The sequence below is a fragment of the Carassius carassius genome, chromosome 10 (genome assembly GCF_963082965.1).
Source record: "Carassius carassius chromosome 10, fCarCar2.1, whole genome shotgun sequence".
Taxonomy (NCBI): domain Eukaryota; kingdom Metazoa; phylum Chordata; class Actinopteri; order Cypriniformes; family Cyprinidae; genus Carassius; species Carassius carassius.
The window spans coordinates 32,085,207-32,098,229 of NC_081764.1; the positions used below are offsets into that span (position 1 = coordinate 32,085,207).

General features: G+C 35.8%; 1 protein-coding gene across 1 annotated transcript in view; it reads right to left on the bottom strand.

The window, feature by feature from the left end:
* The window catches only part of LOC132152177 (protocadherin-9-like), a 294,090-nt gene that overhangs the window by 238,922 nt on the left and 42,145 nt on the right, over nt 1-13,023 (bottom strand). The window contains exon 3 of the mRNA XM_059560943.1: nt 5,713-5,814. Coding sequence (XP_059416926.1) covers nt 5,713-5,814 — 102 coding nt within the window. The remainder of the gene's footprint in view (nt 1-5,712; nt 5,815-13,023) is intronic.

Below are 13,023 nucleotides of genomic sequence, written 5' to 3' on the forward strand. Positions count from 1 at the left end.
ACTATGTTGAGAGTATTGACCAACTTTCTAAAACGCTTAGACACAATCTTTCATGTACACAAAGTATGGCATGTAGCTTCGGAGCACATCCAACCTCTAAGAGCCACTTTAGAGAGGAAAACATCTGAAGCGGGGCCATAACATCTCCGTTATGGACATTTAAGAGGACTTTAGAAGTTTAATCAATGATCCGTTCGTAAAGCTACACATTTGCTCCATCAGCCCTGGTTATATCCTCAATTCAAAAGAAATAAAATGATGTCTGTAACTTTTGAGGTTTTTCAGTTTCTCATCACTGAACTAGCTAGCAGAATTCTAAGAGTCAATGTACCTCATATCATCTAATGAGTGACACTGTCACAGCATTGAGAGCACTCACTCTCGCTAATCAGCACCTACCGTAAGGCTAGTCATCATTCAGTTCAGTCACCGCAGCAGAGCTAAACCCATTTCCATCTCACCGGAATGAATAAATTGGCCCTAGTCTGTCTTCAAACCACCTTGTCCCGAGAGAAGGTCAGTAAATCAATAATGCGTGCAAATACATGAAAAAGCAATTCAAAGTTGCAATTTTTCCTTCTCAAGCATGTCTCTACAAGCTCAGAAATGTTTCTCTTCCCTGCTGACAGGTCTCCTAAGACACAGCCTAGGTCCACTTCATGAATATTCGAGGACATGTCAGAGGAAAAAAGCAGCTAAGACGGTTACACAATCCTGGAATGACTTCATAATCAATCCCATGAATCCTATTTGCCTGTGAACCATGAGTACATGCACTTGGGGCTCGTCACAGCAGATACCCAATGACAGGATGAAGATGAAGATATACATGCACTAGCCATGTTTTGTGAAATGAGAAGCTGGCTTATTTTGAAGACAGTGTAAGGCATGAAGGATCATTTATTGACACGCTCTGAAGTGTACTGTTGACTTACTGTGCTTGACTTCTTCCTCTCCATCTGTGGTCCTGATTGCAGAGCAATAAAAAGGGATGCACTCGATAATAACCTCAATTGGTTTTGTGTTGATTACGTATTATTTCAATAACTAATAACAGTCCTAATATTGTTCTAAATACTCAGGGGAGCAATAAGTGACAGTTGGTGAGATATACAACATATTAGCAGAGCTGCCGCTGGAACTGAAAGATCACTTCTGATCAGTAAGACTGGTTTCCTCATGCACTTATCCCCAATCTAATGCATTCTAACAGATTGGGTGTATGCATCTCGGGTGTAATTGACCTGAGGTTAATCACACTGCTGACCTTTGAGAGACCACAGACGAAGGTACAAGATATACTGCACATTCACTCTGACCTCCACACAACAAGCAATATGTTCCAAAAACAACCTTTTTCATAATACAGCTCTAATCCCATTAGCAATTCAACAGAATACAATTCCGGCTGGTTTACAAAGCCATTAATCAAACCGACTTACAAAGGACGAAATGCATTTAGTGCATGAAGAAAATTACCTAACTGTGTCTCGGTGCATCTGTGCATATAACCAAGAGTACTTCAAGAACAAAAGGGAGGCCACCAGACCCCAATTCTCTCGAGGGAAGATGATGACAGTCCTTGAAGCACACTGCTGACCAACTACAAGTTTCCAGACTTTCTTTGCCACCTGCTGGACCTCATAATCTGCTTCAACCTGCCTTAAAAGATCAGCTATTTTTCTATTCCCCAGGGATGGTAAGAAACTTTAATGACTTCCAACTCATGACCATTTGGCAGTCCTATCAACAATTGAGCAACTTGTTCTGACCTACTTTGTAACAGCCTGAGAGGCCCTGCTGGACCCCATAAAGTTCTTGGACTTGGACAGGATAGTTCACATCAAGGTTCAAATTGTAGCTTCACTTCTTGTCACAACAACCCGCCCATCTGAAACCCTACTAAGATTTACAGTACTGTAGATCTACACTTGAATTAATGAGTCTGCCCTCACTTCACCAATAACAATCTTTAAAAGGCCACTCGCAAAGGAAAATGCATTATTCAATACATCATCCATTCAGGGGAAATAATCAGAATGTAGTCAGATTTTTTTCTTAAAGGGATAGTTCATCCAAAAATGAAAATTTACAAAAGATGATATTTTGAAAAATGTTGGTAACCAGAAAAATGCTGTTATCCACTGACTATGATGATGATAAAATTTTAATTTTTAAGTTAACAATCCTTTAGCTTCTTTGACCTGAGGTCTTGAAAGCAGGGCCTTAGCTGGTTGTATGAGTGGTCCCTGTTTGAAATAGTTTAATTTGTATGTTCGTTCTATTTATTTATGTTCAGCCTGTGGTGTAAAAATGTTGCATCATTAATTAAAACACATAAGCAAAACATGGTCAGGTCAAAGTGTCTGAATGATTTTTTTTATATACTCACATGAATTATTGTGTCCTGCATCTGCTAGTAAAAAAAGAAAAAAAAAGAAGAAAAAAAAAAAAAAAAGAAAAAAAAAAAAAAAAAAAAAAAAAATATATATATATATATATATATATATATATATATATCAAAAATTATATCTGGTGTCTGAATAATTGTTGGTTTGACTGTGCATTAAATCTTGTTAAACCTACAAAGTAATTAAGTGAAGAGCAGTGAGTAATTTTCTTTCATTTTCTTGGATTAACATTACAGCAGCTATTAGATAAATTAGGCGCGGTCACTTTAAGAGACAATTAATGCATCCAATATAATACACATCCGATTAAAAAAAAAAATTCTCAACTGTTTACTTTAACTTAAGACATAACCGACAGTTTTTTCGAACATACTTTCCAAGATGGATATTTTGACATATGTTGTATGTATTTGTCGATACAAGAGCAAAAAGAGGCAAATTCAGTGTTCAATTATTTTGAGACGCCTCTCTCTGCGTAAGCCCTGAACACCAGAACACAGCGGGTGCTGAATTGGGCTCTTTCACATCCTTTTCTGTTTGTTTAAACAAATTTGATTTGTATTTGTTCGTTCAGGTTAAGGAGGAACTTCGAGGAGAACTTCGCAAAGTAGAGCTCGGTTCAGTGTTGCTGTCTGTAAGACATGGCTCTCTGCTTGTGAACACAATGCACGAGTAACCAGCTGCTCAGTTGAGCTTTTCCGCGTCTTGTTTTTGAACGCTTTAAAAGGCTTGAAAACACGCAGCAGTGGCCTGTCACCTGTCCTGATCATCTTTTTAGGCTGGCCTCAGCCAGACTGTTGAAATTGCTGGGGGCCCCCCCTCAGCCATGGGCCCCTATAATCGTCACCACCTTTCACCCCACTAGTGACGGCACTGCCTGAAAGCCATTAGACAGGACAACTAACTTAATAGCCATCACCCGTTCGAAACACTGACTTTCAAGACCAGGCTTTTCCTAAAGCAGTAGGTTCTTATTATCAGATCCTCAAAAACATCACTGATAAATAGGCCGTACTGCACTCTAGACAAAGAAACAGAACTGTTGATTTCCAGCATGTTACATCTACTGTTAGTTAACGGTCATTTATTTACATTTGAGTTTCCTTGAAAGTAATAGTAACTTTCATTAAATGTTAATTTTATTTAGGGTCAATGTCTACTTTGATGTTGAACGTTAATTTTAGTTACTAGACATGTATCTATCTCTTATTTGCGTATGAGAGAGCAATGAGTGTGAATGGACAGTTAATCCCAAGATGATATGGCAAAGTGACCATTCACACTCCAGTGATGAGGACTGGTCCCATTGAAAAACCACTGTAATTGGCTTCACGCACACCAAGCTACTCTTTTGCATGGTGACATCTGGAAGCATGCAGGTAATTTCTATCATCTCATCGATTGCCCATGAGAACATTCCGACCACAGACAGAGTGGATCCATATTCCCTGAAATCCTGCTGGTAGTAGAAAGCAGTTGACATGGGGAAAAAAAAAGATGAGAGTAAAATACAGTGAAATGTTGATCAGCCCATACATGCTTTTTGGATGTAGCTGAAAGGGTGTTGAAGACTACAAAGTAAGCATGCTGAGAGTCTTAAGGACCCTATGGTAGTAACAAGTCCTATTTTTTGTCTTACAGTCATGGTTTATTTCTAAATTTCCTCTATTGCCTTGTCCACTGCAAATATGATACTTCTCCATTAACCACCCTCTTATTTTCTGTCTGTCTCCGTCACACCCACATAGACCTTGTGGTGTATAGTGAACTCATTCAACCATTTACAAATGCAAGTACACATATTCAGCCCAAGTTAAGTCTTAGCACTCAGTAGAATGAAAAGAAAGGTGTTCTTTATTTTTTTTTTATATTTTATTTTTTTGCCAAAATATAAAAGTCATGAATGGTTACTGGGTAATTCACTATTTTGTAGAGGGGGGTTAAAAGACAATTTTCATCTGTGATTTACAGTCGAATTACAGGGGGTTAAAAATGACTTTAGAAAGATTGCAGCATCATAATGTTATTTTTAGTTTACTTTTAGTTAGTTACTTAGTACTTAGTTACTTTTAGTGCATTTCTAGCTTCAACATTACTTTAAATACAATAATTATTGGCCGTATACAAAGTAAGCAACATTTGGTTTTCAACCACTGAAAATGGGTAACATTCAACAAACTGATTATGGAGCATCAATGAGCCTCCATTTCTCTGGGTCTGAATGATGTAGGGCCTTGAGAATGTAGATTCCAAAATAAAATTTTATAAAATTATTTCTTTAATATTTCTTGAGTTATAGGAATGCAACAATTGAAAAAAAAAATATATATATATATATATTTATGGCTCTCAGATATATGCAGTTGTTTTGACAGAAGGAAACAAGATACAGTGCATCTCTAGCTTCAACTATATTTGTTCTTCAGACATTCATCTTTAAAAGAAAATAATTGTCATATTTATGCAAAGTGACACACATTTCGGTTTTGACCACAAATTTTTTTTTACAATTTACTTCTGGAGCCATATTGAAATTCCAATATCTTTGGCACTGAACCATATAGGCCTTAAAAAATAAATATACCAAAATGTGTGTTAAGACTCAATGTCTAAAAGGGTATTAAGATATCTTTAATATGTCTTGAGTTATAGGCATGCAAACTTTGGGGGAAAAACTTGAAAAGAGATCTTTTCCCATTTTTGGTCACCATTGACACATAATGCAACAAAGATTGCTAAAGTCAACAGATTTTAGCTTTCATCACTGTACATGGTTATTTTTCTTTAGAAAACAAAAACTAAAGAAAAAAAAAAAAAAAGCAAAATCTAAAGCTTAAGCCGAAGTTTCTGAAATTTGGCTGATTTGACACGGAATGACCATATATTCTTCTGAAAAGCCACAAAAGACATTTTAAGACTTCAAACTTGTATATGCAATTTATTTCTGCACAACGCTTAAATAACAGCTCAAAAAAAAAGAAAAGAAAAAGAAAACCAAAAAACAAGCATCATTAGGTCCAGTGGCAAGTAAAGCTTCATGTAAACTGTCCCAATCCCCAGATGACAAGAATCCCTGCACATACTCAGGTAATGAGAGCAATGGGAGGGAGGTATGTGTGTTTATGTAAAATTAGCTCAGTTATAATGATGTAGCGGTGAAGAGACCATCGTTAGAGAGGTCACTAAAGAAACCAATAAGCAGATGAGACATACAAACAAGCAGGTGAAAAGTGTATTTGTGCAGCTCCATAATGGTGCTTCTGCAGCAGCCATCTCAACAATCTGAACAGGGGTTACTCACTAGAGGAGTGCAGGGCGTCCAGTACTCTGGATTCAGCTCGGCTCTAGAGCGAAGGTCCAGATAGTCGGGGTTCAGTTCAGTGCGGGCACGGGTAAGCGTTCCCTTAAAAGCCAAGAAAAGGGGGGTGGGGGGTTACAAGTCCATTCAGGAAATTGGTAAACAACATTCTCAAAGATGGGAAATGAGTGATGAGATGGCTGGAATGAGAAACATGTCAGGAGGAACCAGAAAGTGCAGAGGAAGATTGGCATGGACCTCTCAGAGAAGAATAAATGGAAGAAACACTAGTTATCTGTATGGATACTGGATATGACATATGTAAATTTCTCCAAGTTTTATATACAAATTTGCAGTCAATTAACTTTCAATCTTTAAAAACACACATCATTTCATAACATAGTTAAAATGTAATCTTCATACAATACTAAAATGAATATTCACTTAATAGATAGATTTAAGCATTGATATATTAAAATAATTATTGCCTTACCACATCTGCCACAATTTTAATATCGACAATCAATATTGTGGCCCATGTTGGAAAAACAAGTGACCAGCTAACATGTTAACCACCATGGGCCAGCCTAAACCATCAAATAACTAGTTTAGATTTGGATTTTCCAGTTTCATCTTTTAATTAAAGGAACCATCTGCTTTCTGATAAACACAATCGATTTTATATATTCCATTATCATTTTCTCTAGAAAGCATGTGTAGCTGGCTATTTAAAAAAAGCTGATGGGTCCTGCAATTCAACCCATACCAATTTCCTGTTTCAACAGGTTTTACAAATGCTGTGCTTACCATCACATGAGGCCTTTAAATGATAAATGATCGAACAGTCACTTTTCATAAACTCAGCAGAAAAACACAGTTTCTGAGAATTTCTGACCTTCTACGCCACCCTTAATATTTTACACACCGGCGTAAAATTAGGGACTCTCAATTTCCAAATAATCAGTAAACTCAGAAGGTGACAAATTACACAGTGCTTTTAGGACTAAGGTAGAACTGAAGATGTTTTCTTCTTCACGCTTTGTATCTAAAATGATACAGACTGATTACATCTCCTTTGTAAATGAAATTGCCTTTATAAGCATACGGCATTTGTGTTTGACAAACCTCCACTGTGAATCTCGGCGAAATATACTGCTTTCAAATCAGTCTGCCCTTTGTTAGGTAATCTGCTTTTCTCTCGCACACACATACGCTCCATCTTTTCTCTTCTGTGTGTGTGTGTTTTTTTTTTTTTTTACATTCAATAGAGGAATGGACCCATATGAAACAAACACATATGAGTGGTGACATTTCAAATGATATTACAGAGATACTCAAACAGGGAAAGCAATCAAAAAGGCTTTGGTGGAGGCAAGGCAATCTCATTGAAATTCACAAACAAAGTGAGAGAAGCTAAAGCATTGCTTACTGCACAGCCATGAATTAAAACCTAAATGCTGACCTAAAAGAACCAAAACAAATAAAGGCTCTCATATATTTGCATGCATGGTGAACAAGGCAAGATGGGAAATTACGAAAAGCACACTAAGCATCGCATGAGATTCAAGGTCACGCAAAAAGCATGAAACACGCAACCCGAAAGCGATAGTTCTTGTGCCCTCTGGAGATATGAATACCAAAGAAATGGTTTATTTGCTGCGGAAAGTGCCGTTTTCATTTTCCATCTCGCTCCGTCCCTTAGCGATGGACCCAGCAAAATCTAGTAAACTGTGGCAATGCGAACAGTGTATGATCTATACCGTAATTATCTGTTGATTTACAAAATGACCGCCCAGTAATGAGGCAAGGCTGATGAGAGGCCCAGGCATAAATCACTGTCTCTAACCCCAGAACGCCTTCGAGAGCGCACCCTCGCCCTCATACACATGCTATTTATCTCATCTCCATTTCTGCATGCTTCGCATCATGAAATCTAAAGGTATGTTTGCAGTGCCAAGGCGTCAAAAAGTCTGTTTCCTTAACCACTTAGTCTATTTATTTATTTGTCAAATGTTCAGTGCCACCACCGCTCTGTGTTTTAATTAATGTCACGTTGACCTGGACAACACACTTTAGCAGTTGGCAAAGTCACTTAATGTGAATGAGTGGGAAGGAAAGCCCATTCTAGAGCGCTGGCATATGGTTTGCACTCTTTAATTGTATTATTCATTTATATTTTTACTATAATCTTACTCTGGCACATACAGGGTGTGTTTAGTTGAGAAACAAGCTTTCTGTGTGCGTTCAAGAATTTTTCTCACAGCAAAATGTGTGATCAAAGCCAGAAGGAAGCCTTCTTCCGTTCTGTAAAAGTACAAGCTGTCTGTCATCTGTCCTTCATTCCCTCAAACAAAGCATGTTCTGCTGAACTGAACATATTCTGAGCTTTGAGAAAGTAGAAAAGGAGCCTCTGTACTTCCTGTTTAGTGCAACAGATTTGCAGCAAATCACAAAAATAAAAGTACTTTGTGAGGTTTCATCTCCAGGTTTCTGCTTGTCACGCTTTTGCTTTGGTTCTAATAGCCACCCTGTAACACCGATTTGGGTCATATATTGTTGGGGGGAATTCAAAATTGTAAAACTTTCTCATGTTTAATTGATTGGTTTTGAATGACACAACCCATTTTAAATTGAATTGGAATAACAAAATTATATATATATATATATATATATATATATATATATATATATATATATATATATATATATATATATATATACTGTATATATCTATATATATACTGTATATATCTATATATATACTGTATATATCTATATATATATATATATATATATAGAGAGAGAGAGAGAGAGAGAGAGGTTTGGTAAGATTTTTAAACTTTAAAAGGGTCATGAACTGCATTTTTTATTTTATTTTATAATGTTCCCTGAGGTTCACTTATAATGTTAAGTGAAAAAAAACCCCACAAAAGAACCACCTTCATCATTTAGAAGTAATACGTTATTTTCTATCAGGTTTTTGAGCCTCTCTGCAGAACAGTCTGTTAGAATGAAAAGGAGAAAATAGAATGAGATCCACAAATAAGTCTCAGAGTTTCATTAATTAAATTCATAAATAAATAAAATGAGATTTGCAAATAAAAGACATATTCACATATACATGTTTATGTTGCAAACACAACATTGCCAGCCATTCATTTCTGAATCGTGACCCGAACATTTGTAGATTATCGCATGCATTTATGGATCACTTTCGCTGCACTATTACGTCATAAAGTGGCCCAGTTTGGTTTCAGTAATAGCTGTCTCTAAATGAACGAGGAACTTTTGAGTTTTGTTTGTATAGTATATTGACCTGTTATATATCAAAATGTCATGGGAAATTATATTTCTGCATTTGAAAAATACAGTAAAAGATATTATAAATTGTAATAAAATGTTGATATTATAACTGTTTTCTATATGAATATATTTTAAAATGTAATTTATTCCTATGATGTAAAGCTGAATGTTCAGCATTATTCCAGACTTCAGTGTCTCATGATCCTTCAGAAAACATTTCTGCTTGCTAACAATGTGGGAAAATTGCTTATTTATTTATTTTATGTGTGTGTGTGTGTGTGTGTGTGTGTGTAAACCATTATCTTTTATTACATTATTATAATTTATTATTTTTATTATTATTATTATTATAGGATTCTCAGTTAACAGAACAAAATATTTGAAAAACTAAATACTTGTACATTTTTTTTCAAAAACTGCACTTTTGATCAATTCAATGCATCCTTGCTGAATAAAAACAATAATTTCAACAAAAAAAAAATAATACCCTAATTCTTCCACGCAGTTCCCTCTCTCACACTCAAGAATCCTAATGGCCCTAATAGTCATATTATGATTAACAACGTGATGCATATGAGAGCTGAATGCACTTTTTTACACGACTCTGTAGTGTCATTCAACATAATGACTGCCATATCCCACCCACCATGATTTATTAAAGCAATAGAGCCCATATTCAAATGACGGCGGCACAGCTAAGACAGGCTGACAATATAATTTGCCATATATCACAAGTGCATGAATATCATTACCAATTTATGAATGTGATTAAGGAGGTGGCGGGGGGGGGTATTACTCTGGATTAAGTAGCCTGGCACTCACACACTCACACAGAGTAAATAAGTGTGTGTGCATACATGATAGACAGGTGAAGCTGATAGCTCTTTTCCATTTACTCTGTATATCTAGATTATCTATCATCATTTATTTAGAGAGCTTTTATACAGAGGTCCATGTTTACAAGTATGAATTCAAACACACAAACATCAAATGCTTCATGAATACACCACAATCAGAGAGATGATATAAATCCAAGGGCTTTTGAAAATATAATGTGCCTAAAGGGATGCTATGGGACAGAAAGGCAACCCTCTGTCAATCACATAAGCTTCAGTTCAAACAATAACACCCACAGCACATCTACTGATCTCATGATGTATCTCCCTTTAGAGGCCAATCAATTTCACACAAAATAAATAATATCTCCAATGATTATTACTATAAAGTGATAGTTTTAACTACTAGATGTGAATAATCTGTGCATGTCCTATTATTGAATTCATGGCCTTTTTTGTACACCTTTATTGGATAAAATAATGAAGAGAGACAAAATATTTTACAACACAAATAAAAAATAAAAGTCAGAAACACTTGTACAGAAGCAGATAAGTGACCTTCACATGTCTGCAACCAAATGTAATATTATATATATATATATATATATATATATATATATATATATATATGCAAGGCTTTTATATTAATTTCCTATTTTATAATGAATTTATAGCGATTATTAAAGTAAATTTCTGCTAGGGAATGAACTTTTTACTCAAAGTTCTGAGTTCATATCTAGCAATTCAGAATTTTTTAAATGATTATTATTATTTTTTTTTTATTCCTCTGAACTGTGCTTTTACATTTGGTTTTTTGTTTTGTTTTGTTTTGTTTCCATAAAAAAAAAGTTCATTTTTATATCGCAAATCAAGCAAATATATCTTGCAATTCTGCATTTATATCTTGCAAATCTATATTTAATTATTATTATTTTTATATATATATGTATAATTATATATTTTTTTTTTTTTTTTTTTTTTTTTTTTTTTTTTTCAGAATTGCAAAGGAAAAAGTCTGCATTATGAAAAATAAATTAGCAAATTGCTATTTGTTTCTCCCATGGCAGAAACAAGCGTACACCTAGTAACCAGATAAATACAGGGGGATTTTTAATTTTTTCATTTTATATTATTTTTTTCATATATATACAGAAATGCATGACTTTCCCAAGCCTGGATATCACAATTGCACCCATTTCCAGGGGTTAAGTGACTGTGAGAACCATGCATCTTGCTTCTTCAAAATTAAACGTTAAAAATTATTACTAACATTAACTATAGTGCCCCTTACTTACTTGCACAGTGTTTTGAATTTGCTATGACATATTCTAAATGCAACAATGTATGAAATTTGGCTTACATGGCCTGAAGTTCTTATTCATGTACTTGCCTAGTATTCAAGCCAATCATTTTTAAAGTCAAACTAGAGACTACGCACACATCCATACATGCATACGTTTTATAAATAATGCTTCAGTCTCCTATTCCTCATCTTTTTCTCAGCGTAAAACTGCGTTTTAAAATTGACGGTTGTAATTTCATTAAACATTCGTCCAGAAATTTGCCCTCTATTTATCTTCAAAGTTATACTTATTCTCATTATGAGATATTATTTTTGGTGAGTATGTCAAGGGCTGACCACAGCTTTTTAAGTGAAAGTATCACTTGCCTTTTTTTAAATAAACGTTCTTTTTATTCTTCCTAATTAGGTTTCCTCCTGCTGCGGTGATGCCTTTGAGTTCCTGCAGTCTCTGTCACACAGCAGCACAAAAAGTTTTACGTGGGTGACTTCGGCAGAGTTTAAAGTACTTCCTCGCCACACGTGACCTAGCTGAGATGTGCACCTGTGTGAAGGAGCGCGAGCGACGTCCCCTCATCAAGGCCTCTTCATTAAAGCGTCCAAACCATTCAGCCTAATTAATCTTTTCAGTGCACTTCACTTCTCTCCAGATAAGCCCTTACTGTTTGTTACCCCCCATGATAATCCAAATTTCCAGTTACAGTGGCAACATGTACCTCTTACCAAGCCCCCACGGGTCATTTTAGCAAAACTGCAGATGCCTGCAGAAAAAACAAGAGATAACTAAACACATTTTATTAAGGTTTAGCTGAGGGCAAAGAGCTCCTGGAGGATACAATGTAAATAAATACACATCATCATCCTCCACACCGACTGTTTACCAACCGCATTACCTTCAGCAAAATCTCATCATCACCGAGAGCCGTGATGCGTCACGGGGGGGCTGTTTGATAATTACTAAATGTATTCTTCCCAGCCGATTCCAGCCACGGCGTATGAAGCATGTGTTACGGGTCTGATAAATGTCCGCAGGTCTCCTTCTGTTACAGCTGCATTAATAGTTAACAGCTCAGTAAAAATCAATCAGGGCATTATCTAGCCTGCCTCCTGAGATTGGCCCAGTATGTTTAATATATTTGCCATCATGTTTAATATATTACATTCATAATCTGCCCTTTCCTTATAGTCTCTTCACTATGGTTGAGTTACTGGTGCAGCAGCACTGCAAATGAGCTCGTAAAAGAGCCATGAAGCCCATCTTCTCCATCGTCCTTTATTTATCTCTCCTTATTTTGAACTTGCTATTTTTAACTTTCCAATCATAAAATGCACAAAGCTTTCATCAATTTTATATTTATATCTCTTACAATAGGTCTAGATGCATGCAAAGTCAAGCAACTCTTTCTTTTTCTTTTTTTCTTTTTTTAAATATGCATTTAAAATCACCTCAATCTCCAACGATGATTTGTCTGAAGAAGTTCTAAGATTCAGTCTCTCTAAACCCCGCCTCCCTGTGAGCCTACTGTGCTCTGATTGGTTAGATGACCCAGTCTGTTGTGATTGGCCAACGGATTCGGCACGCATTGGAAACTATACACCCATCGCCATAGTTTTGTATTTTAAATGCTAGAAAATATAAACATCTATTCTTTATCATACAGGTGGTGATTCAGGGGAGTACTGAGCCAAGAGCAAGTGTTTTGTGAATCCCCCGTTGAACTCGTGACATGTAGCCGAGACAGAAGTGGGATTTGAATTACTAACGACTCATTTAGGCTGTACAGAGTCGATTCTTTCTTTTGGGAGACAATTACTTTATTTATAATAACTTTACAGCTCTGCAGATTGTTTACATTGACACATAGCTAGCTACAT